Source organism: Euwallacea similis, chromosome 31, assembly GCF_039881205.1.
Source record: "Euwallacea similis isolate ESF13 chromosome 31, ESF131.1, whole genome shotgun sequence".
In the NCBI taxonomy this organism is placed as follows: Eukaryota; Metazoa; Arthropoda; class Insecta; order Coleoptera; family Curculionidae; genus Euwallacea; species Euwallacea similis.
The window spans coordinates 1,384,274-1,410,231 of NC_089639.1; the positions used below are offsets into that span (position 1 = coordinate 1,384,274).

Below are 25,958 nucleotides of genomic sequence, written 5' to 3' on the forward strand. Positions count from 1 at the left end.
AATAAATCGTTAACGTGAATAAGCTCGGTTTTTTTCGGTTCACACTATTGCGAATCTACTGTATTATGGGTTATATCTGGGAAGACCTTAAAACGATATATTCAAATATTAAATAGTATAAGGAATATCCAATTTAAAAAACAACGTTCGCTTTCAGAACGAAAATGTCAACTATATTTCTAATTCTAACTACCCCAATTCAGGAAGTAAAATATATTTCAAAAATGAAAAGAAACTTCAGTAAAATAAGTAAAACTATCGAAAGCCTCTTAGATAAATGTTTAATTTTCGATTCAAGTCGATTTTCAAAAATATCGTGGAGAAACTAAATTTATAAAATTTTACTTTTTTTAATATACCGATATAGATATGTTGAAAGTTATATGTATATGGTCCAACAAGTTTACTGTGGTTAACCTTGAAATGACGTCATTAACAAAAAATTATATTTTAGTCGTTAAAATATCATTCACCTACTGGTTTTATAGTAAAAATCAGGTAAGTACTTCATTACTAACTAATCATTGCAACAATAATAATAGGTAATGGCAGAAATTATATCATTCATAATATATAAAGACTTAATACTTTATTAAATAAATTTTGTTTGTAGGTGTCAGAATCGTCTTTACCTAACAAAAGCATAATCCACCAGTAAAATAATAAAAGTCATAAGTGCTTAAGTGCCAGAGCTTTATTTCTGGTGTTAAATGCGTTTACTGAGACATGAAGTGGAGTATGAGTATATTAAATTCGACAAAAGACCAATAAACCTTCTCACTCCTTAGGCATAAGCACAATTATGTCTTTTAAATTTTAAATAAAAAATTTCAAAAATACTTATTGTGTTGTCGAAATCCTTTAGCCAGTCAGAATGAACCAGAAAGTGTTAATGTTTTCGATGGAAAAGCGATCAATCTTCCAACATTTACTATTAATTCAATATGCGAATGATTCTTTAATGATAAGGCGTAATATTTGACAACAAATAAGCGATTGTCAAGTTAAAGTTGACGTTGGAAAATAATAAAACTGGTCATATTACCTTGACGACATTACTCTGGTTTTTATCGCGATAAAAACCAAGCTCTTATCGACGCCAATATCATTGGCTGAAAATCGAAGGTTTTTAAGAATGAATGCATTTAATATATCGATCTACCTCGATATTTTCTGACAGTGCCTATGACTCAAAAATTCTATTAAGGTGTGACATTTACGCAGCCTTAGGTTCATGAAGTTATCCGAATTTAACTCATGCATCCAAAAATTTTAGATAAATATAGACCAATTCATATCATCATATAGGTTCATGCATTTTGCCCTAAAATTTAGCGACAAATTTAAATGCACTCGTTATATTACATGTGATTGTGTTTTTACATTTAGATGCACTACTTGCTTCTGATTTAAAAAATCTAAAATAAGTTATATATAGTATATACATATAAAGCAGAAAAAAACCATGAGCCGCTTAATGAAACAATTTTTACCTACTTTAAATATCTAAATTAGACATGTAAGACCTTTGTTTCGAGCAATTTAATGGAAAATATTTTATCAAAAGTCAATAACATAATTTTCGATTGAAGATGATGTTTATTTTACGTTATTTAAGCGACAGTTAGTAAATCAGTGGTGTGACTGATGCAGCTGCAAACCTGCGATTTAGCCTTGAGTCTCGTAACTCTTTGTTGGTTTCAGATTTATATCTTCTACATAAATACTTCTTAAATGGTATCTCCATTTACTACACATAATAAAGTTAAATTAGGATCAGGTATCCTTGCTATCTTCTACGGGCATGAACTGACAATGGAAAATATTTCCTGTCCAAGAGATCGAATTAGTGAATAATCTAGAATGGAACATATTTCTTTTGGATGCCATTGATCTAGTGAGCTAAACCCATAAATTTCCTACTTCCCAATTAGATTATGTCTTAACATTAGTCAAATAAAACACACGCCACGAACGAACGTAAATGGTTCCATCCGGGAAACAATTGAGGCAATTTTGACGTGTGTCCAGATCAATTTTTTTCAGTTCAAATTAGTTAAGTGGCCCGTATCATGTTAGACGAGCTGTTTTATTAATCGAGGGATGCACAAATTATAATGGTCAAGCTCGGTCTTTAATTGATGACAACTGTAAACAAAACAGATATAAGTACAGTTTTAATTTAGATGCATGCGTGACAATTAAAAACAGACCTAGTTTGATCTTAATAAGTGTCTATTAATGGATAATGACCAAGTTTAACGGATGTCGGGGGGACGTTCGGTTTCCCGGATTTAGAGCCATGTGATTAAAGAGGAAGCGAAGTCGACGTCAACCACCTGAAGAAATTCGAGAAATCTTGGCTTCAGATTGAATATTTATATCTCCAATTATCGTGTTACACTTTTTAAATTCATGTCTTCATCCGTTCGAGGCGAGACTTCCAGAAATGGCAATATTTGTTGTTGAAGAGTTATTATGCAGGCAACACCTTGATATCACATGTGTGTACAGACCGTATGGCATGAAAAATCTGAATCATGTTCCAATGGAGCTCTAAGGTTCATTCTAATGACTGTTCGGCATTTCGTTCGATACATTGGAATGTGACTGACTGTTGAATCCTTTAGAGTCAATGGGTTTCCAAGAACCAATTAAGTATTATAGTTTTTACAAGACGATATTGTATCGAGAAATGTATATTTTACAGCATACCTATCCATTGAATTCGAGATGTGTATGCTGCAAAATTTCACCATTTTGGCCATTAAGCCATTAAAAATACTTCACACAAGGTCATAGTATAGGCTGATTTTTGTGAAGATATAACTCAATATTGGAAACATCCATGATAACAATAAAATAAAAAGTTTAATATTAAACTAACATCCAATTCGAGTTTAATTATTCACTACATCTATGATGAATAGAGACCCGGAATTTGCAACACTTTTATGAATAGAACTTTGAGGTAATAACTTTATTTCTTTATTCAGAGATGATCTATGGAAAGTATTACACTTCAATCACTGAAAACCTGAAAACTTTTAAACTCTTACTTTGACGGTGACTTAAATGTATCTAATCTGACACAAATGATTTTGGGAATGATATGAATGAGATCTTATGATTCGTTTCATCGATACCTATATAACATTGAACCTAAATGATCATTGTAAATAACTAATCAACGTGAGTTTTAAAATTGCTCACTTCAAAGAAAATTGTTTAGAAGGTAGAGTGCAAAAATTTGATCCGCCATGAATAAACCGAATTATTACGTTAGATCTATAAGGTCTTGAAACTCCTGAGGATCATTGATTAAAACATTTATTGCTTTTTTTTACGATTACCTAAAAAACAAATTCCATAATAATGTAATACGTATCTGAATACATGTATTTATTAAACAGCAAAATATGAATTTACATGGCATCAAAGAAAATTGATGAACAACACGACTAAATGTGGGGTAAATTGCCGAGGAGCTCAGAAAATGTAACATAACCCCTTTTACAATGTGAACGCGATTAACAAACCCTTCTAAATTTCTCCCCTATAGATGATCATGGTCGTCCCCCGATAGTGCATCGAGGGCATCTCAACAGTGTGTCACCAATTGACCTGTTTTTCAGCATCAGATGTTGAGTAAAAATTTAAATATTAGAATTATTAAAAAAATGAAAATATTCAGGATATGTGAAAAAGTGTGATATACCAAATCTATCTTAGACATTTTGTGTAATAATGAGTATAAAATTTTCCACTTTTCATAGTGTAGGGTATTATAATTTACACACTAAATATTTTAAAGTTTTCAGAACAGTACCTAATTGGAACTGAATTTTTTCCCTGTTGTGAAATACCTATCAACGGTAAGTTAATAGCTTTTTTAACAAATGAGTTAAAGAGACGCTGTGTATTGTATTATAAATAATTATAATACTTTCAAGAGAAATTAATATAAAATTGAGGTTCAGCTAAACAAATCATCTGCTAATTATTTTTAAAGACTTGTGACATATTTTACTTCAACATTATCCCTTTTACAGGGTTAGTAACAAGTTCGAGATCGACTTAGGTTTAGAAAATTGAGAAATTTAAAACATACTCATGAAATTTTTTATCTAAAGATATCTATCTATTTTTCTCTACCGTTTTAGATTCTGTAGGCAACACTAAGAATTATTCAGAAATCGTTTGGCAGTTCCATGATCGCTCTAAAATCATAATAGTACTAGACGAAGTAACACTTTGACCCCTACAGGAAAGCCTGCAACTAATACTGGCTTCTTAATTCATGTAAAAGCATTCTTTTTTTTAATAGTTACTATGTACATACTCAATGTTGAATTGTAAATGAAGTTCTATTATATAGAAACGTCAATATCTCTGCTTCGAACGAACCTACTTAGTCCCCCAGTTTTGACATGCAAATATTACAAGAATTAATAGAATAGCATAGTGCCTGATTTACAGACGCTTTCGAAGTTGCTTTTCTTTGAAATTCCTCACTAAATGATCATGAAACTACTAATAAATCACTATTATTGTTGCCTACACCTTGGCGAACATTGACCTCCGCACTGAAGAACAATGTTTATAATACGTACTTTATAAATATTCAGATAAGTGCGCCCACACTGGGCTTTGTTACGTGTGGCGTTGCACATGGACGTGGCGCTACAGGACTTTCGAGATTAGAACCGTGTATCAGGTACCTATTTACCATACGTTTAGTTGGTTCCCAAAAGCTTCACGTTCATCAAACAAAACCGGAAAATTTTGGTGACTCGATAATGAACCAAAACGAATCAACCGGTACTTCCTCGGGTGCTTCCTAGTACAGCACCTGACACCGTGAACTTCGAATTGCTGTGTTGCACCAACCTACAATACGAAACTGATCGTGTGCTATACCCTGTGGTTATCCAACCATACATAAACCTTGATTAGGAAAATAGTAATTTTCTCTGTGTTTATTGTTATAATGCGTATTATTTAGAGGTGCGGCTTTAGCCATCGTGCTCTGATCAGATCAAGAAATAATTATTAAACGTTCCCACAAGACACCCGGAATTAAACGGAATTGTCTTCGGCAAAAACCGCCATTGTGGTTTGGAAAAACTTTTAGATCCAATATCTATTCGATTGTACAATGAAGAAATCTCAACCTTTAAACGATATAAAAATTCTCGAAGTCGTTTCAATTCAACTGCTTTCCATCCTCGCGTCACTGTGCCATGGTGTCTCATTATAATTATTTATTTACTTGTTCTTTTTACCGACGGGTTTTTCTCGAGGTGTTACAGAAGAATTAAAGATTAAGGAGATCTGGTGCTTGATAACAAGAGAGTAACGGGTCCTAAAGTCTTGACTCGACCATCACAATGCAATTATACTTATTTTTTCAATCTTTAATATTTCGGTGTTATGGAGATTTTTATATAAGTTAATACAATGGGGTAAAATGGTCTTCACACGTCGCTACACACACTTTTAATTGTTTTATTTAAAGGTTTAGAAAAATGTGTCCCACACAAACGTTACATAAAATTTCTTAAGGATTTTTCGATATTAAAGGGAAAAAATATTGAACATCGCCTTTTCAAAATATTTAAGACTAAAACTTACTTTAAGCTTTTAAATGGGACAGTATGTATATTGTTATTACTACAGATACGTATGTTTTAATGATATTATCTCTAATTGTTTTCACTCAAAAGATGAATTTCTACTCCATAAGAATAATATGGCAGACAAAGAAAATGATTAAACATTTGCGAGTATTAGGGAACAAGTAAATCTCAGATGGCTTGAAAAGTAATACTGAAAAAACAGAAGTTATTTTGAAAATTGGGTGAACCGGAAGTTTTCAAAAATATTTTTTCTTTTTTAATTGGTGCCCAGTATCGAAATTAGATGTTTCATTCGATTTCGTAGTATATGTATGTATGCCTCTCATAATAGTTCAAATGAAAAATTTCAGGTAAAAAATCAGGTCAGCACTAGCTTCTAAAAAGGAGTAGATTTACACTGAAGCATTCTATATACCCTTTCTTATACCGCCTAATTTTATTATTTTCACTTTATAAAAGCTTCTCTCCTAAAATAGGTATTACTTTAAAATCGTCTAAACTAGCTGTATGAAACTTAAGGGCCAAATAATTATATACTTAGTTAACTTATCCGACACATATTGGCCAATTACTTCCAAGGAAATTACTTGCTTTTTAGTAAAGTTTGTGTAAAAATTACCATTACCTACGTTAAGAGTAATTTAATTATGTCGCCACATTTAAGAAATAATACTTTTCTAAACATATTGCAAGAGAATTCAAGATGCCAGAACAAAATCTCTAAGGACCAGATGTTATTAATTTCCCAGCCTAGTGCATGCACAAGTAGGTAAATATACAGTCTACCATATATTTTATACCCACCGAAATTATAGAGGGAAGGTAGCGGAGTCGAAAGGCCGGAGGGCCGGGGTTGCCCTTATGAAAATTTGATCGCATAACTCCGATTCTAATAGAATTGCAACATGTATTTATTTACAATAGTAGTTACGCACAAAATTAGTGGTCAAGGTGCAAAATATATTCACAAACAAATATTCAGCCGAAGTGTGTGTATATCAACAAATATTGACAATCAATCATTCCATTTAACTTGGTGCATATTTAAATAATTCTTCATCAATTAAACGAGAACGCCCGCCTAAGAGATTCATGGCTGTCGATATCGTCAATTCATTGCATTCTCAAGCTTTCTCTCAAAGAACACGCCTTTTCCACTGATACCGGTGATACCACCTGTCAGATTCTAACGCTGGAGACATACTAAACGTATTTAATTCGATATAAATTCTCCCTAAATCATGGAAAAACTGCTTTCTAAATCATTATAGATGGAAACTGTTGCTTGTGTATAAACAGTGTACCTAATCACCAATCAGCAGAGATCTCTCCAGCTGTTTCACACACTGCCAAGCGGAAACCGACTCAAGTTACACTTAGTAGAGCGAATCATTCGCCTATATGTTTAGTTTGCCCAATTTACGTAATCAGCTTAATAAAAAACGGCAATTTACAATTTACTGTATAGCCATATCAAGTAGGAATGATGACTTCTTAGTACTACAATAATACAGTATTCTACCGAACCGAGCGTTCGCTATGACTTTCACTAAAACAAGGTAAAGAAGACAACCCCTGTTCTTGTTCAGAAATATTGTAGGGCGACTCGTTCTATAGGCATAGTTGAGTCGTACTTTAGTTGCCAGGTGTGCCTATATGGGATATTTAGAACCAGATTTTGAAATACTTTTTGGAGTGTTAGTTATCATTTATACATGTTTTTATTTTCGTGATGTTCATTTCATACTTTAAAATATGAATTAATAAAATGTGAAAAATAATTCCAATGTTCCGGCTAATTTATATCAAAGAACTGAATTTAAATTAATTAATTAAACAAACTTAACATCAGGTGTGAAAATGCAAGGGAAAAAACAAATAAAAAATCTTTTCCCAATATATGGCATAGCAAGCCTTATACTTAACTTGTATTTTGTATATTTTATGGATATAAAAAAATGCAAAATTGAAATATTCTTGGACAGGATTGCTTAGGGATTACTGAGGTGAAAATTTTTAAGAAGATTAGAAATTAAATAGCTCTCTCAAAGTGGTTACTCCAAACTAAAATTTTTAAAGTTTTCATTTCCTCAAAATTTACTTCCGTAGTAAGTTCAGTATCTCCTTAAAGTATGTATTCCACTGAAATTTGGAGCTTTGATTAATTTTTCTTTATTTCCATATTCGTTTGTATCTGCCAATTCACATTTTTGACTTCTACCAAGATAAATATTTAAATTAAAATTCAAGACAGGAATGAAAAAAACCTCATGTTTTAAACGTCTACATTTTGAAATCTTTTCAATACCGACTAGCATATGCTATATAAAATATTTTAGAATTGTTTGCGGAACTTTTTGAAAACACTATATACTTTTACATATTTTTAATAGTCGTTTCTACCCAATATTTTAAATTAAAATAAAAAAAACTACGTATATTTTACCCTATAACGGACATTTCTTACATATTCATAGCTAATCCACGACTGCAAGATCCAATACTGACATGGTATCATTCAATTCACCCAATGATAGGTAATTATTCGATTTTATTTTGCCTCCATTTGATATTTGTTTAATATTAGTATTTTCTATTTAGTTCATTTTAAATCAATTTGGTACTATCCTTATTGATACGCTGAGCTGTAAAATAATTGAATACATTTATTATGGAAAGCTTGGCACACTTGGCTAAACGTCCCAATACACCTTGATACGCGCTGGAAGCAACGAAAGCAACAACTTTATTTACCTTAGCACGCTATCGGATAAGAGCCAAGATAGGCGACTAAACTGTCTCTTTCGGGTTCTATTAATATTGCTTTGACCTGACTAGTGCAAGGTGCCGCAGCCGAGTGAACTTTCTATTGTTCGGTGGTAAAATAGAATTTTGCTAAAAGAGATTTTATTGACTGGCTCAGAGTAACCGCCTAGCTGAAAATTGGCTCGAAATTTCGCGTCCATTTGTTAGATAAACAAATTTTAACGTTACACTGTCCGGTTAGTTCAGTATTGTTTTTAAGTGAGGCGAAAATTTAAGTGCGTGTGCCTATACGAATTTTGAACCATGAATCAGGGCTACTTGTGAAGAGGTTTTAATAAGAGTAATTGATTTTTTTTCGAAGAAATTATAGATCTGTAAATAAGGCAAAAGTTCGGAGAAAAGGATTAATGATAATATACAATAGTCAATGTGAGAGCCACAATTTATATAAATGAAATCAGATCTGTTTTTTTACAAATCCATAATCCACCGCATAATGGATAGATCTTAGAATTGACACTGCCATCTTCAAAGATTATAGGAATGAAACAAAGAGGTCCGTAGTGGGTGCTATGAAGAAACACTAATGAAACGGATAATATGACTTTTTGGCTATTAAATAAATTCCTTTAATGTTAACGGAGTGAATAATCTTGATAAATGGGGAACGAAGACACCCATAAAGATCAGCAACTGACATATACATACAGAAATATAATTGTAATGTATTAGGAAAAAATACGCACGTATTAATACACAGACATACAGAGCAAATATAGAGTGCATATAAGATGTTGATTTTTAATATTTTATTTTTGGAGTGGAGATATTTCGCTTCTAATTGTATTACAAACTGGAGCGTGCGACAACATTATTGTCAATAACAAAATAATATAAACCTAGTAGATATAGGTTAACAAATGAAACCAAGCAGAACTAAATTTTCATATTGTTCGTATCATTTAACAGAGATTGCAGACCTGGCCATTATATTTTTTTGACCGACCGGCACCACCGAGGGCACCACTAGAATGTAATTAAATCCACACTTGCCAACTTATATTTGTGAAGTTGGATTTTTAACGTTGCGATGAAGTCGTCAATCTTTGGAAAACTGTCGGATACCGTTAAAAGCATATCAACATGCAACCAATCACTTTTAAAGTAGCCGTTACCTATGAAATGAGCTTAACACTCGGCTTAACAATTACTGCATTCGTTTATTGCTCATCGATCACTTGGAACGCTCGGTGTGCTGTTCGTTTAGCTTATTGTTTCCTAGTGTTCGGTAACAATTCGCTTTGATCAGAGCTTCAAGAGCGACCAGACCCATCGTGTAAAAACCCATTTAGTCAAAAACTGAGATATTAAACAAAATAGTCAAAAATAATCAATCAAAATTTGAAATAAATGCCACAAGTAAACTTAAAAAAGGTTTTTTTTTTTACCACAACTGCAGACTTTTTAAAATGGAATATAAATTGCTGATTATTAAAACATGCCACCGTAAGTAAATCCCGGAAAATTTCAACTGTTCCATTTTGTTTTCTTCCTCATCAGTGCTTTTAAAGAAAAAACAATTTCCAAACTTTGTTAGATAGTAAAAACTGTCTATTTACTACTTTCAAAATGCTTCCTTAGAATAATAATTTTTTGTATTTAATTTTTATGCCCCGCACTTAACTTTAAAATGACACTTTCAAGGGCAGAACTCCTCGACAGCGTTCATTAAACCTACAACTGACTTTCAATTGAAAGATGTAACGTTACGTGAACATTCTCTAATCAGTGCCGATAAGCGAGCTCGAATATCGAAAGGCGAACAGAACATCAAAGCGTTTAGTCGATGACTCAAATTACAAATACATATTTTGTAAATTGTGCAATATTTCGTAATATAATGGAGTGAAGTCAAGAAGAAATTTTATTCGTTTGATTATTTTCGCCATTTTCCTCTGTGATCATACTAAATACTATCACGCTATTGTTCACACTTCTTTGAATAAACTTGTTTGCCACCACCGTATATTTTTTGTTGTTGCAATTTTCCAAAAAAATAAACGAGGCACTATATATTATTAAGACTGTCATTTCAGAACTCATCAACTCTCTAAAAAAAAATGGAGCAATTTTAAACCAACCACTCAAAATGAACATTTATGGCAATAAGAATACATACATACATACATAGAATATATTATATTTTAGGCAGAAAGACCAATTGGTCAATAGTCCGTTTCTTGCGAAATAAAGATTTGTATACATTTGTACATATATAAAATATATATTATATATGTACAATATTAATATATAAGAATATATTATATGTAAGTTAGTTCCGGCCTTTATGTAAATAGATAGTACATATGACCACTACTTAGTAAAGAATGTCACTTTTGTCACTAGGAAATTATTTTTAAAATTAGACCTTGTTAAGTTTAATTGCGCATTTAAAAAATCAAATGTAGCTAAATTAACTCCCAAAGAGAAAATACACATAACTTTAATGCCTTCACAACAATTAGTCAATTGTGCAAGCTATTGAAACATAATCGAACAGAACAGAAAAGAAGAAGTTTCATAAAAAGAGAATAAAAAAACAAACTTTCAGGCGCATGAAGAAGCAAATTCTTTTTTTAACTGTATTCTAAGCCTGGAACCTTGCCGTTTTATTTTTTTCTAATTTACGGCATGAAGATGAAGCTGATCCTCTAATTTGATTCATTATAGTGGATCGTGTTCACACTATTTAAATTGAATGACTGGTCAGATAGAGATGATACTCTAATTCTGGAGGTAAATTTACAATTGCAAATCATAATATGATGAACTTAGGTGTAGTATACCCAATAATCAAACTTATAAGTGAGATGAAGATCCTTCTTCTGGATAAAGAATGATGAGTGCACTTGGTAATGATGATTATTTTCTTCATACTAACACATCTCAGAAATGTCATTAACCAAAATAAGAGGGGTACTGATTCGCAAAACTTTCAAGTTAAGGGTTTACATTATTTTAAAGGGGGTGAACACACAGGGAACACAAAATTACATTTTCTAAAAGGGCAACTCTAATTTGAAAATTATTTTTTTAACACACATTATACAGCAAATATTGTTAAGTTATCATAACCAGCTACCTTTACAAATTTTAGATTATTTCTTAACAAAAACAATAAGCAATAACAAATGTCAAATTGACACCACTTGCTGCATTAAATATTTGGATTTTTTATTGAAAGTATGTTATGTTAAATTTTCGAGTACTTTCATTACATTTTTGACACCACTACATTGATGAAGCCTTCATGGCAAGATAACATTTAAAGCTTAACTGAGATCCTAATTACATTTATTACCAAATAAGTAGTTACAGCAGATTACCTATTACAAATCAAAAATTGTGTTGAAATATTAGTAATTTTCAACTCTTAAGAACTATGTACAAAGATTTATTTATCTATATAATTTTCAGTATCCCAATTATATAGTTTATATACCTAACCAATGAATATCTATTACCTTGGTAAGTACGTACCTACGTATGTATCTTCTGACTTAGTTTTAATCTATGTATAAATTGTCTGCAAACCAAGAATATTTAGTATAATTTTCGAAATATCTCTAAAACAGTTAAAAATTGGACTATTAATTAAGATTTTTTTTTAATTGAAAATGAGCTATATTATATTTGCTATTATCCCTTGAAATACTTTCCTCTTATTATTCATAATTGTTTGAAACTCTTTAGTATTAATATGCTTCATCTAGAATTTTCTTGAAATTACTTTAGCTTGTTTCTTCCTGGGGAGGTGGCTTGAAAATATTTTTATTTACTTATGACATTACTCCCTGTATTCATTATAAATGCGTTTGTGCATCTACAAATGCCTTTGAAGTTATTTTAAGGAATCTATAGTTGGTAATTCTGTAAATTTGTTAATTTCATAAGAATATCTATACGTAAAAGGTACGGCCCGAGAATGTGACAATTTCCAGGTCACTTTTCAATATAGAAATCAATGGGACAAGTATGCTGATGGCAGTTGGTTTAACGTACAGTTAGGTGCCATGAGAAATGACCCGGGGATCAACGCATGTTACTTATGATGGCACTAATTTTTCAAAAAGAACACATTGCATGGCTATCTTCCATAAAGAGCCCCAGCATAATTAAAGTCTAAAGTGTATTTAAAGAAACGGGGTGCCCTCAAAGACCTGAAGGACAACATAAATCGAGAAACAAAACCGTTATTGATGATGTATTTCATATGTGACGAAATATTGGAAAGTATGTTATGGAATAATTCCGGGAATATAAACAATATATAAAAATTTATTAAAGATTATGTGCATTATCTGATTATTTGTACAGTAATTTATTTGGATTAATATATTTTTATAAATGTAATATAAAGTCACACTTTAGGCCCAGAATCTATACAGGGTATTTCAAATTCGACCCTCACCATTAGGATCTCGTAAACTAGAGGAGATACGAAGAAGTTTAAATGGGGGCAAGTTGCGTAATCTAGCGTTTGATCGAATACCATTTTTAAAATTTTAATTTTCCGAGTACTTCCGAAGATATCCGAGAAAAACTAAAAATTGGAGAATCTATTTTTATTTTTTTTAGTGTTATTTGATAAGGAAGATTAAATCCGTAAGCACATTTTCCTCAGCTACACGATGACATATTCAGATTTGCCATCCGACGTTTCGTCTTTCGGCTACCATTATCGACTTTATTTTTTCTTATGGGCGCCATATTGGATTTTTCGATAGAAAAATACTGATAGAAAAATACATTCTGATTTTATTGATATAAAACTTCTTATAATTTACTTTTTTAAAAGCCGAAATATTTAAATAAAAAGATATATTACATAGTTGGCCTTGACTTAATCGAAAAACTTTCTTTTGTTCACCTTATATGACAGAACTCCTCAAACGAGATTAGAGCGTGCGCAGATTTCCAATGAAAATGAGCTTCAGAAGAGAAGAGAAACGAGATATGTTAAGACTATATTACAAATTTGATAGGAACACTACGAAAACTGCTCAAATATATTTTGAGTTATATCCGGAAAGACAACAGTCGCATAAAACATTATTTAAAACTTTGGATCAATATTTAGCTAAGTTTCGTACCTTTGAAAATCTTCTTCCATTCTGCTTCCATACTTCATTTTAGGTTTTTGGTCAGTTTGGTGCTTTGGAAATGTTCATCCAAAGTTTTATGCGGCTGTTGTCTTTCCGGCTATAACTCAAAATACATTTGAGATGTTTTCGTACTGTTCCTATCAAATTTGTAATAAAGTTTTAACATATCTCGTTTCTCTTCACTTCTGAAGCTCATTTTCATTGGAAATCTGCGCACGCTCTAATCTCGTTTGAGGAGTTCTGTCATATAATGTGAACAAAAGAAAGTTTTTCGATTAAGTCAAGGCCAACTATGTAATATATCTTTTTATTTAAATATTTCGGCTTTTAAAAAAGTAAATTATAAGAAGTTTTATATCAATGAAATCAAAATGAAACGCACTATTTTTCTATCGAAAAATCCAATATGGCGCCCATAAGAAAAAATAAAGTTGATAATGGTAGCCGAAAGACGAAACTTCGGATGGCAAATCTGAATATGTCATAGTGTAGCTGAGAAAAAGTGGCAATGAAAATGTACGTACGGATTTAATCTTCCTTGTCAAATAACACTAAAAAAAAATAAAAATGGATTCTCCAATTTTTAGTCTTTCTCGGATATCTTCGGAAGTACTCGGAAAATTAAAATTTTGAAAATGGTATTCGATCAAGCGCTAGATTACGCAACTTGCCCCCATTTAAACTTCTTCGTATCTCCTCTAGTTTCGAAGATCCCAATGGTGAGGGTCGAATTTGAAATACCCTGTATAATGTTAAAAAATGAATGGCAAAATTTCAATTGCTAATTGGTAAATTAGAATAGGATTGTCATTTCTACCTTTTTATTTATATAGGTAACATTTTTAGAATGACAGTTTTTCTCTTAGTTGCTGGGACTTAACTCGAACTGACATATTTTTTAAACATGTGATTAAACATTTAACCTCTGTTAATTACAACCTTATTTGGAAAAAGCTCATACCAGGGTACAGTTCAAGGTTGAGTCCCGTTACTGCCAACATATCCAATTGATCCTGCAGTTCTTCCTACCTGGTTCAAACACTAGTTCTGGATATTTTTTAAGAAGGTTTAAAAATAGTAGTATTTGATGTCAGTAATTCACATCATAAGACAATATTTTAAAATAATTTCAAACATTTTAATGAAATGGTGGAAACACCTGATCAAACCTGGAAAACTATGGTCGTCAATTCACACCTGGGCAACCGAAATAATAATTATTCCTAATAAAAAAAGTAATTATACTCAATTATACTACGAGATGGTTTATTAAAATATTAATTCATTCCCACGCTGGAACAGTAAACAACAAGATCCATTAAAATGTATAGCAGAAAAACTATATAACTGTCAATTATCTATGTTATTAATTTTCACTTGTTAAGTATAAACACACGAAGGCTAGACTGACAACTACAGATTTGGCTAACCCCTTTTCCTTGACAGTTTTTGGCCTGTTGTGTATTGACCTTTGTATTTAAGATCAGATTAGGAGCCTAAGTTTACTGGAATAGATTATTTATTTTCTGTGGGAAACAAATGTATAATTTTAAGTTTATTCTTTACTTGATCAGAGACTTAAACCAAGATATTTTAGGAATATTTTATAGAATGTACAATCGTTTTCCTGCTTAGATTTTCAATAATTTTGGAAGTACTAAGAAAATTTCTGAAGTACATGTTACAAAAATTTCAAAATAATTAAAAAAATTATAGGATTATGCAATTATTTTAAAATGCTTTGTAATTGCCAGAATTATGTGCTCTGGGCATTATGAAAATTTGCAAAATAATTCCAAAAGTAACCATAGATATACCTACATGGAGACCTACACATTTTGTGGTTCTAAAATACATCTCAACTTTGTCGAATGAGGAATAATGTATTTCCTTATGATGAACTAGTTATTTGGATATTAAAGAATGTTCCAGGGCACAACTTTTCCTGAATATTCAATAGTATGGTAATAATTCCATACATAGACATGAAGGATCTTGAATTATATAAACTCCTTTCTTGTACATTTGACTGACTGAACGAAATAACCCTCAGATGACTTAATATAAGTCAAAATGTCCCCCAATTTCATTACATAAGGGTAGAGTTGATTAAAGTGTAAAAAAGCAATCAGAGTCAACTCATCTTTCTATCTGGTTTGCTCTCCTGTAATAACAATAATATTGTTAATAAAAGCCACATGCATTGACTAAATCGGGGTTAGATTTCAACGATCGCACCGCACGCCAACCTACCGATAACTTCGCCCTCCTGGTAGGATAACTTACCCTACCTGGCTCTTAGCATTAATGGGCATACTACTAGACAGAGGTATTTAAATTATTGTTTGACATTAACAATGGATGGTCTCAGATAACTATATCTACAATGACCATCTTACTACAAAACTCAAAAATCATAAACTTCAATGCACACCTGTTGTGGACTGGACAACAAATCCAAAAATCGTCAAGAAAGTTATAATCCAAAGAAAATCTGCCTTCTTCTTGACGTTGTTAATCCACATTTTGCAAATGTTCCCCCCCTCATGGGGCACCAAGCATTTTCCTCTATTCTACTATCATAAAAAATCCACTTTATATCCTGTTATGGTACAAACGGCCACTGAGAATCTGAAGAAAGTCGTTTTGGCACTCTGTTTTACGCACTATACAACGCGACAAACCGAATCCGGTGTAGTCACACAGCTCCGAGCCCTTTCGGAGTGAAAAGACGAAATTTTCAATCAACAATCCGTAACAAAAGTCAAAATAAGAAACATTTTTGATCAGCGCGCGCGTTGAAAAAGGTCACACGTACGATCGGTACAGCGTCGAAAGCACGATTGAGAGAAATAGAGGGGGGAGACAGTTGAAGAGGTAACCAAAATGGCCGCCCAAGTGGCAGATATATTCCTACGCGCAAGACCGCCAGTTTTTGCTGGTATTCCATTGTTTATTAGAGATTTCACCTAATAATTCTGCATAAACTGACAACTGCATCCTAAAACTGATAAGTTCTCATTGACTTGAAAGCATGATAAAGCTTCAGGAAGATAGAGAAGCTCGTGAGAACTGTATTTGGGCTCTACTTTTCGTTGCCACATGTAGGAATGTTTTCCCTTCTTCAGACGAGTCGAACAATCGGCCAATGAAGAGGTGTTCTCGGTGAACTGAAGAACGCCAGAGGCAGTTTTTAGATGCGCTTGGCGACACACTGTGTTCAATATGGGGTGATCTCGGTTCAACATTATTTGTGAACCTCTCTTAAAACCTTTAACATTTAATTATTTGATTTCAAATTTTCCTTTTTAAAGTGCTAAATGTTCTGGTACCTTTTTTTACCACTGTCGGAATACCTATTGTATTGTTACTGATTGAAAAATGATATTGAAACAGACATGCCACGGACTTTTTCTTTCCATGTATGTCCATCCACGAAACTTTCCACGTTTTTAACATTCCTGGCTTAGTCACAGCAGGTATCCATGTACTCAGAGAAAATTAGCATATACAATACGCATTAAAGAGTGTTTATCGCCTTTTGTGCTATATTCGTTAAATAGGCGCTAACTTGAACTATCAGTTTTTGCTGCCACTACAAGATTGTACGTATAGAAAATTAGCATTTATAATAATACAGATCAACTATACAACTATTATTGTAGTTATTCTTACTATTAAAAGATGAATAGATGCCAAACTTACGAAGTGTCTACAAGAACTGCGTTAGAAGTTATGAATCGTTATAAATCGTTAATGAATAGTAACAAATAATTATTTGCACAACAAGGGATGAAAAGGCTAATTAATCCCCTTCCGCTTTCGTCAAGCATCGACATTCGAGGAAATAAACGGCATTTTTCTCTAAGGATACGCACATATTTTTTCTATAATCAACATTCTGTTTTATGAGAAACAAGGAGGTATTACATATATGTATTTATAGTGCGGAAGGGGGGAAATACTTTTTATTCCCTAGAAGGAAAGTTGTAAAAGTACTCTTACACTCTCGAAAATAAAAGTACCATTTTCTTCGTTCAAATGATAAAACAAAGTTCTATTTTATATGAAAGTAGCAGAAAAATTATTTGAAGTATTGAACTAAAATATACAGGGTGTCTCAGAGAAAATTATCCAAACCGAATATGTTTATGCTTATTATTTTTTCAAGAAAACGTTAAAATCCCCCATATTTAATATTGAATGAGAAGTTGCCATTTCATATCAAACATGTCGTCTTCAATATCAAAATTACCGTGTTTTGAGGCCTTTAAAAAAATAATAAAAAAATGTTTTACATTGCCCCTTCCTTGGTGCACCCGGAATTTTAAATTATATTTCATGTCTTTGTTATGAAAACTGATTCACGCTATTACTAAATACTCCTTCTGGAGGTTATCTATCCTATTACGAAATATATGTAATATTATGAGTATGAATCGCCATCATTTTATTAAAGTGCCTAATTAGTAATGATTTCGAATATCACCAAAGAATCTAAACTCAAAAGAACGGTACAACCCAAAAAACTCACAAACGCGAATGTTTAAAGTAGAGTTATTGATAAATTATTTTTTATACGTTTGAGGTGGATTTTTCATTTTTTCTTTTATTTGGTTTGGGATGAACACTTCACACACAAAAAGGGGTTGTTGGGTCGGAGGAAGTACATACCATTCTATTTAAAACAAATTGAAAATAGCATTTCTTTTTTATTAAGGCATAAGATGAAAACTTTTGTTATCGCTTCGGTAACAAATCTTTCACGATCCTCAAAATCTTTTCATCCAAGCCCTTAGTAAAGAGTGAACATCATTCTCAGTTCGTTTTAACTGAGAATAGTATGAAGTTCTACCGCTTTAACAACTTCTACTTGTATACTACTAAACAAAATAAAAGGAAAAAACTCAGTGGTGTGATTCAGGACGTTTTCTTATAACTCATATTAATTATTATTATATAATTAGCACATTAGTCCCACTATTAACCATAAAAAAGTATTTAACAAATCGTCATATTTTGAGGTCCCCTACATCCACTTGCTCTGCGTCCGTTCAGTTACGACTTATCCTATATGTACTTAAATACCTTCGAACGTTGGGTTAAGCTCTTCCAACTTTCAAGTTCCATTTATTCAAATGCGCCTCCACTTTCAATCGTTTCAACATCTTAGGCACTAGTGAATAGCACTAAATACATTGCAAGAAATGAAGTATATTGTAAAACTAAACCCTAGTCGATATTACGTATAGCCAGGAGATAACAGGAGACAGGACGAATACAATTAAAATATCAACATCAATGGTCTAACGGCAGTACGTCGAATCCTGAAGAGGAACACTGAAAGATTCCTGTCTTGCGCAACAGTTCCCGGCATGCTATGCGGCTTTGCGAAATAAGGTATTCTCGGCGGCCAATAATCGATTGAGATAACCATCACGTATTTCAAATGCTGGTAGAAATTGTTACTTGCGATGGTGAGCTACACTATCTCAACTATTTTATATCAGTTCTTTTTATAATTTTTGAGATGAAAATTAGCGCATGGAACTTAACTAAAGTAGTTTAAATATTTTCTTAACTAGAATTTGGATACTTTTACAATTAGTAGCTGGTGATCATTAAAAGAAACTCGCAGTAGATGGTAAACAATTTGCTGTAATTTTCTGTTTACTATCAAACATCTGACTGACAAATAACAACTAATGAATTTATCCAAGACAACTTTGACATTTAAATGCTTACTGGAGTTTTTTTAATGACAACTTTTATAAAATACGTGTGGAATTTTTTTGAGTGTTGCAAAGCTGCTTGATATCCTGAACTTATCCCTGAAACCAGAAAAACTTTGGGTGTCTCGATAAAAAGTTGAGCTGATCCCTATTTTTGGTTTGTCCCCTTTCTTTTCTTCTATCCATTCCAAGTCACACCGGCATTTGCATATGGCTTCGGGCATGCGCCGCAAGATTTGTGTCTGTAAGTATATTATACACAAATATATTTGATGCAGTCAATAAATAGAAACGTTTGCCGCCGAATTGTCTAATATCCTCTTTCCCGATATCGTTCCACTCTAACTGAGCGTTCTGTTTCTTTTGCAGACGTGTATTCAATTCAAATAAAAATTATTCAATTTTTTAAGAGGTCATAACCAAATATTTGTTTGCTTGTTCACATAAGATTTTAGGCACGAAGTTTGAAAGCTGCTTGCTACTTTTATTAAGGCTAGGAAAACCTTTCGATATGAAATATTTCTTTCAGAGGTTTCAGGATATGCAATAAGAAGAAACAAATGAGCATCAGAACTCCATATGTATGTATATGTATACACATGTATTATTATCTTTTAACATTAATTTTTTTAATTAAAAAAAATTAAATTACATAACATTAGATTAAATTAACATTTAAAAAGCTTGGAAAAGGCCATTCTCAATTATATGTGTAACGAGTCAATGCATCAAACTGCATTAACTACATATTATTGTGAGATTTAAATGCATAGTTTTCATAATTTTAATGGGAATACAAATAGTTTGCATGTAATAATAGTTGGTATAGGCAGCCATGCCCAACATCCATTAATCCTATACAAAAGTATGTAAATATTGAACATTTTTTTACCAAAAAAATTATTAGGTTTTTTGAAAACTATTAATGACACGTTTCAAAGTATCTAATAATATATAGGGGTCCCATTAAAAATCATAATTATTGTTAATTACAGCTATATCATATGGTTAAAAAAAACGAAGTAGGACACGGCAAAAATTCACTCAGAATTCATTCTTACTTTCTTTTTAAATTTTGTCTGTCTTGCTAACTTAAGCCAACGGACAGATTCACTATTTTTAACTTGCTATAAAAAATGTTGGTTCAAAAGTCATAGAATAACATTACTAAACATTTTAATTTCTAAATAACTCAAATTTAACTGTGTTCAAAATAACGACACTATCAAACGATACTCTATAACAAGATTAAAGTTTTCACGTCACATGGCGTATGGGATTATTTGCAATCGTCAAGGATGGGTATTTCTCATTATTTATCTTGGTGTGTCACTTTTGTTGGTTTGTTTAGGTTATGGTATTTAAGTACTTGGGGTTTAACGAGTACCATGAGGTACTGTAGGCAGTACAAAAAAGGATAGGGAGAAAAAATGTTTTCCTCTGAATGTGAGTAAATCAGAAATATTGCATACATAAATATATCAATGAATATGCCAGAAAAATTGTTCATAACTGTATCAAATAATAGATGCAAAAAAATATTTAGGGCCGTTAAAAGATAATTGAAATATGTTTTAGTCTCAACTCAGGCACTTGGGTTTCAAATTCAGCTTCTTTTAATTTGCTCATATCTCTCATTATAATTTGTTAATGTTTCGGTACTTATCAGCACACATCTTCTATGTCAGTCAGTCTATCCAGATTTTTCTTCACTGACACAGATTCCCATTCGAGTGTCACGATTTCTCAGTACACATCTTGCTTTTGAACGTTGAGACGTTCAAGTTTAACAGATAGATCATATATTGTCTTTTTGTGCTTCTGTATTTGATAAATAAAATCTTGTCTTTGCGACAATAAATTGTATGTACCTATGTACATTCTGTTTTTCTTGCATATTAACTTTGACTTAAAAAATAATTAATAGACAGATTTCATATATCTATTGCCATTTTGCCAATACCCGGTAAATTCATCAAAGGCACCATCCTGTACCTACTCTATTTCTCAATTAGCATTAAAATACATTACTTATTAAAATTATGAATCCTTTTTAACATCAGTATTAAGTATGTAGCACAGTATAGGCCGGCTCGCATTAATGACCTCACGTCTTCTAAACGAACGCAATAAATTTTCGAACGATGGCAAATACTTTTCAATAGCAGCTATTAATCGGAACCTCGGTCAACAGCCGTGCCATCATTTGGTCGACGATTGCACGCCGCATTTACTACTACTTTTACTATGGCTATTTTTATTTTCATGTTTATTTTTGTAGTTAGTTGTGTGTGGTGTTCGACGTTCATTGCTTTGTGAAAATGTGTATATATATTTTTTGCTCTTGCTTCAGTCACACAGTGCAGTTACAATGACCATGAGTCGCTACTGCTCAGACCGTGATAAAAATAATAGCAAAAACACCCTCGAAGATTATGTTTTTTTAATATATGTGAAGTTTTTTGCTAAATCGCTACAAAAATTTGAGTCAACAATTCTTTGAAAATATAACATGAAGGAAGTATTACTTTTTTAATAATTTTACACAAAAATACTTTATGTATATTCGAAATAAAATATTTGTTACAAACAGCAAAATTAAATATAATACAACGAAAGAAGCATTTGTATTTAGTGTAAATGATAAAAACATAACCACATATTACGTGCATCGAAATATTGTGATTGACTCATTATTGAGGTGTGAAAAGCTTAGCGACATAACCAGAAGTAATAAATATATGAATGGTGGCCGTCAGCATTCATATGTAATAATGGGTGATCATAAAAAACCGCAAGTAAGGGTTGAAATATTAGTGGCATGGTAATGCACGAGTGCTTTTTTCCGATTAAAATTAAATGCATTTTGTTCTAAAATTATCTAGAATATTCAATGCAAGAATTACTTTCGGAAAAGAATTTCATGAATTAAATATTACGTAGTTATGTTTCCTTTTTAGAATTGTTGACCTATAGACACTGACAGAAATATTATAGCGAAAATGTCATTTATCACCTGCTCTATACTAAAAATCAGATATTTAATTGTAACCATAATAGTAGAGCAATTTTATTTTTTTTATGGAAGAAAAATCTCGTGCACTACGCGCTTGTTGTTTTTCATTCCAAATTACATTCATGCATATTGTTTCAAAACTAATCTATAATTTTCAATACACTTGTTTGTTACACATAAGACCTGATTTTTAGTGTAAAACAGGTGGTGTCTGAAATTTTCATTTTATGTAACTCAATCAGGTAACAACTAATAAAATTCAAGGAAACCCATATGCCTGGCTAATAAAGGTCGCATTATAGTGGATATACATCATTACTCGCAGTATTTTCATGAATACTGCGAGTAATGGCGAATCCACCATTCATACTTATACTTACTAATACTTATATAGGATTTTCACATCTTAACAATGTGCTAATCAAAAGTAGTTTGGTGTACCTAATGTATCGATGGCTAAATTCTCATAAGTCGTATTACTGACCGAGAAGGTTTTTCAGGGGAGACAAAAAACCCTTTTTTGCCTACATTTTGAAAATAAAAAAGAAATTGTTAAAGTGTACTGTTTTTCATTAATTCTTAGAACGCATTCACTGCACAGAAATAACAACTTTCAATATTATTGATTTTAGAGGATGTGTTGAGACACATCAGTAATCTGTAATTAATGGTTGCAACATTTTGATTTTTATTGAATATAGCTTACGTCATATTTACCTTTATGATTTGTTGAATTTTGTGGGTTAGATATTATATCATGCAACACAATAAATATTCGCTCTGTTTTATTTAGAATATTTGTAATACGTTCGAAAATAGAAAGAACATTTCTTAACTTTAAATAGATATTTAAATAACGAACAACACGTTAACAATAAACATTTATCATCATAAAGTGCAAATAAAAGAATAAAAAAAAAAAAAAATTAATTTTTAAAATTCTTTCTGTTAAATATATTGATACCAGCGTTTTCCGTTCAAAGAGAAATTCTTCAAAAATGTTAATTTGTTCCAAAATTGTCAATTGAATAAAACAATGTTTCAAGTAAAAATATGTTTGTTTTCAACAATAAATCAGAATCTGTCAAAAAATGTGGGGTCTCCATTCGAAAAAACAAAGTTGATCTTGATTAAAAACTTGAAGGTGACCTTGAATCGAAATAGCAATAATACCAAAAGGTTTTCCCCTTCATACAACCCCTTTTGTATTTAATATTTTTTCTAAAAGATATAAATTCAGAGATATTTACGTGACACACTTAAAAAACGCACCCTGTATTTGTATTAACACTCACTTTAAATGCAATTGCATTTTTTTTATGTTCAAATATACGCTGCGTATTTTTGAGCATAATCTTCAGAAAAATGCTACTGGAAAAAATTATTAAAAATATATTGATAGAACAACAGAAGAACAGACAGAAGTTTTTCACAATTTAATATTTAAATATTTTCAGCTATCGTTTTCAAATTTTTGGACAACATTATAAAAAAGGTAAAAGTTAAGAAATACGATGTTGCCATATCTCGTTACCATTTCCGGTTGTTTACGAAATTCATTACCATTTCGAAACCTGGTGTGGTATCATATAACGCTAAAATACTCCTCTTTATTACCTCGATATTTATTGAGACAAGGTAATTTATTCATGGTATTCTAATTTGATAAATTTTTATTCTGGCCTCACTTGTTGCATGAATAGTTAAAGGTTCATTCATCAATTTACTGGTAACTTTATGTAGAAGATAATTTTCATGAATGATAGGAATAGGAAATTAACTACTGCGGTGCCTTTATTTTAAATTTTAACTTTTGCACGAATGTTTGTAAAGTTGTCCGGAATTTGGTCAATGCACACTAACAATCAATATATCAATTTACTAAGAAGATAATAAGCTACTCAAAACGAATAAAGAGCTACTTTTAAGTTTGTTTATATTTTTTATTGTTTGTAATCGATCAAAAATGTTATTTTGTGGTAATAACGTACACAAACAAACCTATAGGTTGGTATCAAAGCCAGAGGAGTGCACACTCATTACTAAAAATCAGTTATTCAATAACGTCTTGATTAAAACATGTTTTGAACTTTATTTCATTATCTTGAAAGAAACAATTTTTGCAAGTTTACGAAACAAATAAAAAAAAAATTTCAACCAATGGACTGATGTGTATACATTATTATTGTGGCATAATGTTTTTTCTTGTCAATAAATATAATAATATATGGGCGAAATATAATAAAATAAAAAAGTGGCTCCTTTTTCGTTTTGAGTAGTGTATTTTTGGAAAGGGAAAAATTGGTTACGGTTCGATTCTGCTTTTTTTACATTATCAACATTATCTTGTTGGTAAAGTTTCCAGGAGATTATTAAATTTGCGTTTAATTAGGTAAAGTACAAAAAGACTTTTAGCTTATACAGTAAAAATCCGTTTTTACTGTCTGTTTTGAGTTATTAAAATGCCACCTTTTTGCCAATTGACAAAAAAGGAATTTGATTGCAGTAAATTGCCTGCCAGTCACTGTCTAATGCTACAAAGCAGTAATTTACACAATGTTTCTAAACTATAAAATATAATCTATTATGATCATAAACTAAATTTTAAGAAAGCCTATTTTTTAATTGTCAGGTGTTTTTGTTAATACAATACATACCGCGAATATCTAAAGCCCTCGGATCGGATATAATAAGCTCTCGAAAATTGGGCCTGAACAATTTCTGGTTATTTCGTAACGTTGCCATTTTTGTATGATTGTCGATGAAAGGAAACCATTGTCCGTCCGAGAAAGAAGGTCAAAGGCCACCTTAACCGAAGCGAGCGAGAAAGAGCTAGCAAGGTTACTTCAGTGAAATTATGAATAGGCATGTAAAGTGTATGCTTCTTGTATTTAAGTTCAGTTTTGTTAATGAGTTGTAAGACCGGTTGTGTGGTTTAATACATAAAAATGCCAACAATGCTACCGTTTGATTTTGAGAGTTTTTCTTTCTTCTTTACCCGCATAGAATAAATGACTACTGGGAAGAGAGATGAGTTGAATGAGCAGTTGCGAACGGAACGCTGAGAGGCTAGAGGGCATAATGATTAAAGGTTTTTATTCCTGTTATTGGAATAGTGATCGAGTTAAATTGTAGAAATACAATACATAAAATTTAATTAACATATATGACATTTTCGCTTAAAGGTATTTAAAGGTTGTAATACTTGTATTACTTGATCCGTTGGTGCTAAAAAATTGTAAGTAAATCACTGATATTAATTTATTTCAGGGTGAAACCTATAGTCCTTAACACCAAGTAGTATTACCACTGAGTGTACCTGTTAAAATTAAGTACCTTAATTCAATATTCCCATCTTCATAGACAATTTTCGATGACAGTTATACATTTCATCATTAGGAATTAATGTAAATATTAACGTAATTGATAATTGAAAGCCTATTCTCTTTATTTATGAGTTCGCTTTTTTTACTAAAAAAAGCTTATAGGTGTGGGTTATGTGCCTAAAACTTTATAAATTAATTACTTTATAAATATTTCATTAACTACTTGTTCTACACTAAACATGAGGTATTACATTATTAAGTACCGATTGCTATCAAAGAAATAGACACTAATAAAAATTTTAAAGCGATAAAAT

At 31.6% G+C, this 25,958-nt stretch overlaps 1 protein-coding gene across 1 annotated transcript in view; it reads right to left on the bottom strand.

Annotated features, from left to right (window-relative positions):
* N (neurogenic locus Notch protein) overlaps window positions 1–16,398 on the bottom strand; it is a 121,599-nt gene extending 105,201 nt beyond the window's left edge. The window contains exon 1 of the mRNA XM_066403795.1: window positions 16,005–16,398. Coding sequence (XP_066259892.1) covers window positions 16,005–16,095 — 91 coding nt within the window. The 5' untranslated portion in view covers window positions 16,096–16,398. The remainder of the gene's footprint in view (window positions 1–16,004) is intronic.
* Window positions 16,399–25,958: the final 9,560 nt, after the last annotated feature.